The sequence below is a fragment of the Mustelus asterias genome, chromosome 7, assembly GCF_964213995.1.
Source record: "Mustelus asterias chromosome 7, sMusAst1.hap1.1, whole genome shotgun sequence".
Taxonomy (NCBI): Eukaryota; Metazoa; Chordata; class Chondrichthyes; order Carcharhiniformes; family Triakidae; genus Mustelus; species Mustelus asterias.
Window position 1 is genome coordinate 49,200,655 of NC_135807.1, and position 6,608 is coordinate 49,207,262.

General features: G+C 42.5%; 1 protein-coding gene across 1 annotated transcript in view; it reads right to left on the reverse strand.

Moving 5' to 3' along the window:
* LOC144495473 (serine/threonine-protein kinase H1-like) overlaps positions 1-2,720 on the reverse strand; it is an 85,050-nt gene extending 82,330 nt beyond the window's left edge. The window contains exon 1 of the mRNA XM_078215490.1: positions 2,494-2,720. Coding sequence (XP_078071616.1) covers positions 2,494-2,720 — 227 coding nt within the window. The remainder of the gene's footprint in view (positions 1-2,493) is intronic.
* Between the last annotated feature and the right edge of the window lie 3,888 nt (positions 2,721-6,608).

Genomic DNA, 6,608 nt, shown 5'->3' on the forward strand with positions numbered 1-6,608 from the left:
GTCAGCTACAACTCTCACCAACTTTTACAGATGCACCATAGAAAGCATTCTTTTTGGTTGTATCACAGCTTGGCATGGCTCCTGCTCTGCCCAAGACCGCAAGAAACTACAAAAGGTCGTGAATATAGCCTAATTCATCACGCAAACCAGCCTCCCATCCACTGACACTGTCTACACTTCCCGCTGCCTCGGCAAAGCAGCCAGCATAAATAAGGACCGCATGCACTCCGGACATTCTCTCTTCCACCTTCTTCCATCGGGAAAAAGGTCCAAAAGTCTGAGGTCACGTACCAACCGACTCAAGAACAGCTTCTTCCCTGCTGCCATCACTTTTGAATGGACCTACCTTGCATTAAGTTGGTCATTCTCTACACCCTAGCTATGACTGTAACACTACATTCTGCACTCTCTTGTTTCTTTCTCTATGAATGGTATGTTTTGTCTGTATAGCTCGCAAAAAACAATACTTTTCACTGTATATTAATACGTGACAATAATAAATCAAATCAAAATCAAATCCAAAGGTGAGTTGCTTTCTTGAATTACTCCAGTCCATCCAGTCTAGGTACACCCACTGTGCTGCTAAGGAGATAATTCCAGGATTTTGACTCAGTGACAGTGAAGGAACAGCAATATAGTTCCTACTCAGAATGATGTGTGGCTTGGAGGGGAATCTGCAGATGATGGTGTTCCCTTGTCCTTCTAGGTGGTAGAGATTGTGGGTTTGGAAGGTGCTGTCAAAGGAGTCTTGGTGAGCTGTGGCTGTGAATCTCTTGGATGGTACACACTGCTGCCACTGTGCACCCGTGGTGGAGGGAGTGAATGTTTAAGATGATGAATGGGATTCCAATCAAATGGAAGATTTGTCCTGGATGATGTAGAGCTTGAGTGTTACCGGAGCTGCACTTATCCAGACAAGTTGTTAGTATTCCAGCACACTGTAGGAATCAGGAGATGAATAATTTGCTGCAGAATTCCCAGCCTCTGACCTGCTCTTGCATTCACAGTATTTATATGGATAGTCCAGTGCAGTTTGTGATTAATAATAACCTCCAGGTGTTGATGCTGAGGTAATCGGCGATGGTAATGCCATTGGACATCAAGGCAAGATTCTCGCTTGTTGTAGATGGTCATTATCGGACACTTGTGTGGCATGAATGTTATTTGCCAATTATTAGCCAAGCCTGAATGCTGCCCTGTTCTTGCTCTAAGCAGGACATGTTCCATGAATGACACTGAACATTGTGCAATCATCAATGAACATCCCCACTTAATTCTGACCTTATGATTATAGAAAGATCATTGTTGAAGCAGCTGAAAATAGTTGGGCCTCGGAGACTACCCAGTGACGTCCTGGGACTGAGGCGATTGGCCTCCAAAAATCACAATCACCTTGCTTTGATGGCAAGATAAAGATTCCGCATGCTTGTAGTTTATTTAATTATTTAAAATGTCAACCATGCATTTCCCATTCATATTTTCAGTTACTCTCTCACCTTCTCCCAATTCCCCCACTGCCTGACTGACTGATCGTTCTGTAGTTGAGAGATTGAGCAAGAAAACTCCTGCCAGCATTCTGCCACTTCTGCTGGGGGGTGGGGAGAGGGGTGCGGGGGGAGGTGTATAAAGTGAAGTTGAATGACTCTCACTAAGTTTTCATCCACAAAATGCCTTCCACGCTATCCCAATCAGTAACTCACCAAACTGCTCATTCTTATTGGTTTGGCCTTGGTGGGTATCCTGCATTTAAGGAGGCTTTTAGAGATCCAGAGAATGGAGCAATGTTTTCACATCAAGTCTATACAAGAGTTCACAACTTAGACTTAGAACAATATCAGAGAATCAAATCAAGTTTCAATTACACTAGAAACCAGAGAAACAAACTATAGAAACCTACAGTGCACAAGGAGGCCATTCAGCCCATCAAGCCTGCACCGACAACATTCCCACACAGGCTCTATCCCCGTAACCCCACATATTTACCTTGCTAGTCCCTCTAACCTAAGCATCCCAGGACGCTAAGGGGTAATTTAGCATGGCCAATCAACCTAACCCGCACATCTATGGTCATCTCAATCTTTCTCTTCACTCACTGAATGGCATATGCAGCACAGACCCGTGCGACTTCACTCTGACTTTGTAACATGTATCCCCCTCCGTGTGTTAATTCTATTCACAACACGGATGTGAGCTCAGGGTGGGAACACATGGAGCCGGGGTCTGTGAATGTAAAGGAGCTTTTTAGGCGTAACGTTTAGAAAATACTGCTCAAATGTGGTCATTTCTTCAAAGTGACGGGTTCTCCTTTCACTGTCCAACTCAAAACGAGTGCTGTAATTTTATTGATGACACAATAGTAATTGTTGCCAAGCAAAAAGAAAATGGGGAAAGTTAAAGTTATAACCTCGGTATAAATCAATAGTCCCCCCCCGTCCCCCCCAACAATTAAGTGAGGGATGGATTCGGAATAGTTTGCCCCACTGTGTGAGTTACCTTGCTGTCACTTTCGGGTCGAACTTGGCTCTATACTTGGCCACTCTGGTTCTTCTTGTTCCATCGGGGCAGCCCGCATCGCTTTGCCCACTGCCCACTCCCCTGGACCCCGGCTTCAGCGGCCCCTCATCGCACACCTTGGGCTTGCACTTGACCACCGTCTTCACAAAGTCCACATAGCAGTTCCTCGGCGGCTCTGGCAGCACTTTACTCGTCCCGCAGCCCATCACTCGGACATGGTGCAGGCAGCGAGCTGCATCTGGCCGCTGCAGACCCAGAGCTACTAACCCTGTGACCGCATTCTCTCCCAGTAAGGGAGCAGCACACTGACACTCTGCATTGCACTATTGCACTGCCCCCAAGCGAGCCGAGAGAGAGAGAGAGAGAACTGCCAACGACCCTACAGGTGTTTACAGCATCCACCTGAACAGAAACACAACCACAGGGGAGTGGGTGTGCCGGGTGATCTGCTGGAAGGAAGCCCCGGAAGGATATTTCCAACTTAGAAATGGAAGGAACTGATACCACCTCTATGACAACATGTGCAGCGAATCCCTGAGCAGTACTAGACCATGATAATAGTAGTGCTTTTGGCATTTTGTTCTCATTTCAGATTTTCAGTATCTGCGATATTCTGCTTTTATAATACCAGCACCTGGTACAAATTACATTGGCTCCTCAACCTTCCCTCCCCAACATCTCAATATGCACAAACTGCAGCCTCAACCGCTACCAATCAATACTGACCCAACTTTCACGTCGCTGCCGAGTGTGCAGACTGCCCCTTCAATGAGTCACTCTTTTCAGATGTGCAGTAGAAGGGCCTGGTACTTACAGGATTAATGTGGAACAGTACAGTACCAGCCACATAGCAATGTCAGAGGGTACATGGTCTAGACCAAGGATCAGTGTGTTATTGGCCAGAGGTGTGACAAGACCTAAGATGCAGATAACTCCATATCTGTACAGTTGTATATTGTTGCGTATGGTCCATTGTTAGGGTCCCTGACCAGAATCATTATGAAAGCAGGCTAGAAACCACAACAATTTTCCATTTTGGCATAAATGTGAGGATAGGATGTTTCGCCCCAGGAGTAATTTCATTGACAAATTAGGGATTTTTTTCTAAAAACATGCTTTATTCATAACACAGTTTAAGTACAACTCTAACAAAATGAAGCAGCTTAACTCTCAACAGTTGAACAATCTATAAAAATGAAAAGAAACAACTCTAAATGATCACTATTCCAGTTCCAAATAAGCAACATTCTTCTTACAATCTTATTACCACGTTGAATGTAGTTAACAATCACAAAAATACTTGCTATAATGAGTGGAGACACCCTTGGCGTTTTCAGTGAGATACAGCGCTTTCAGACACCTGCAAAGTTCCCCTAACTTCAACCAGAACAGGCAAACTCCAATCCCTTTCTTCAAAAGCATTTTTCTCTATCACAGACAAGGATAGTACATAAACCACAACATCACATGACTCTGTCAATCACTCTAATCTGAAATCCCAGGGGAATTTAGGTAAATAAAAGTCGATTAACTCTACTTAACATAGCCACTTGCAAGGTTGTAATGAGTAATTATTCTATGCTCCCAGCAACTGAGCTGTACTCCTACCAGTCCTACCAGACTTATAGAAAAAAAGCTGAATTTTAAAACATTCTCCTGAAACATGACAAAGCAATATACATATTTTGCGCACACTTTCATCACACCATAAAGACATTGAAGATTGTTTTAAGAGGCATGACATGTTCTGCAATCAACACCACTCCAACAAGATGGACCATTGAATCTGAGTTAATTGCCAAGCCCACATTTGAAACAGACAAAAAGCTTAATGTAGATCACTGGGGTGGAAGTAGTTGATCATTTGTGATTCATAGCCATATCAGGGGGATCATGTTAGCCAGGTTCCTGCAGGTTGGCTTTGTTTTTAGAGAGGATTTGTGGCTGCAGACCAGTTTTCTGTTGTCTTTGAACCTGATGCGATTAGCAGGTGTATTTCTTTGTCAATACATTTTTATAATATCCTTTTGTCTCAATTTAGATTTAAAAACAGAACTGAAAGGCATTACTGCTACTCATATATCGCATTCTTGGAAAATGTCTGTGTTGCCAAATAGTCGACAGCCTGGGCCTAGAGAAATCACTGTGAAGATCCAGCATCACATTGAAGGTTTTAAGGATTGGTCGGATGTAACAAATGCTCTTCCTCTGGGATTTGTACTTAATCCTTAAATTTCATTGTACGTCTAATGACTTGTATAAAGGAGTGGAGATTTGAATATATTACATAGAAAGCACTGGAAGTTGTGTGATGAGGATGATGAAATAATGAAAGAAGATTCAGTGATTGCACAAATCTAGGGCAGATAGACTTCAAAGTGGGGATGTGTGTTCATCCGCAGTGTATCTGTAAGGGGAATTTCTCGGGGTGTTCCACTGGGGGGGGGTCTTGTATTCAGCTGGTCTTAGCAAACACAAAGACTTGTGAAAGACAGTATGCGGTTAAAGACGTTCTTTATTTGACCAATGCATATTGGCAGAGAAATGGTCAGAGGAATCTAACCTCTCTTTGACGTTACATCACATGAGCACAACAGATATACACTTCCGAAGATTTAATCTTTCCGCCCCACCTGTCATCCAAACTGGATGATCCAATTACAATTGATGGACTTTATGTTACTTCGGCCTATAGCATTCTACCTCTGGCAGAATTATGAATTCATTAATCGACCAAACCCATAGATTCTCCCCCCTGTTACTTAGTAACCTCACCAATGCAAATCCGGTAGGTTCAAGGATCACTCCTAACACCTGCAGACCTGGGAACGAGAAGGAAGTTATCTTCTCTGGTCTGTTTTCCAGTCCCCTTATCAGTGGAGGCTGAATAGTAGCTATTCATTACAGCTAGAAGCTGAATCCTTCTATTCGTTTCAATAACCTTGGTAGCTTGTGGCTGCCTGGCCTACCCTTGATAATAGGGTATATGCCCTGTACTTCATTGTTCCAAAAGAATGTGGTCTGTCTAATTAAACCTATTTCCCATTATGCCAAGGGGTAAACTGCTTGTTGGCCAAAGCTCACAAGAAAATACAAAAATATAGTTTAAATCTACAATGCTTGTTCAAAAATGATTATATATGTGCTTAAACAGACAATATCTTCACATAGCATATAAGAGAGGCACATTGTGATACCTTTGATATATACATAAGACACACTGTGGTCCCTATTTGAAACTAATCTACGTTGTTTTAATAGTCTCAGAAAGCAAGGGTTTCTGTCTCCTCCGCTACAGTATCTAAGAAAGTTAAATTGAGATAAAAACAGAAAGTGCTGCAAATACTCAGCAGGTCTGGTAGGATAAAAGTTAATGTTTCAGGCCAACCGTCCTTCTTCAGCATCTGAAACATTAACTGTGTATCTCTCCATGGATGCTGCCCCACCAGCTGAGCATTTCCACCATTTTCTGTTTTGCTTTCAGATTTCCAGCATCTGCAGTGTTTCTAAATGACCAGACCAAGAATGATTGAAGTGTAAAGGGATTTAGGGTCTGCAGTTTCCACACAAGTGCCCTACTTTTCAGTGTAATGCCTCTGCTATCGGCATAGGTTAAACTAAAAGTCATAGAATTTTTGGCAATCATTTGCGCTTGCTTTCTGAGACTATTAAAAACATCAACCTAGAAACTCGCCCCACCCACAAAGCTGCCTGTGTGTTCAGGGCAAATTACATATCAAGGGAAAATGGGACTTTCTACCAGCCATAGTGAACTAATTCACCTTTCCAGGAAGCTTCAAAAGTCCAGCTTAATTCTGGGGTGAAAATACATTAATAGGTATATTTCAAAAACCTTTGCATGCTTTATCTTTAATTTATGAAGGAATTGGCTACTGAGCCCCAATTTAACTAGAAAATAGTTCTGAATTTTTAAAAAGTCATTTCCATTAGCTTAAAATTGGGTAACTCACTGGTGTTGGATTGAGAAAGTGATTTAAAAGGCTTAGAGGACAATCTTACCAAAAAAGTCCAGAATGAATGTGAAAATGGAAGAATTTCAGATCCGTTTTTTTGGTGAGGCTACCAGTCGAATC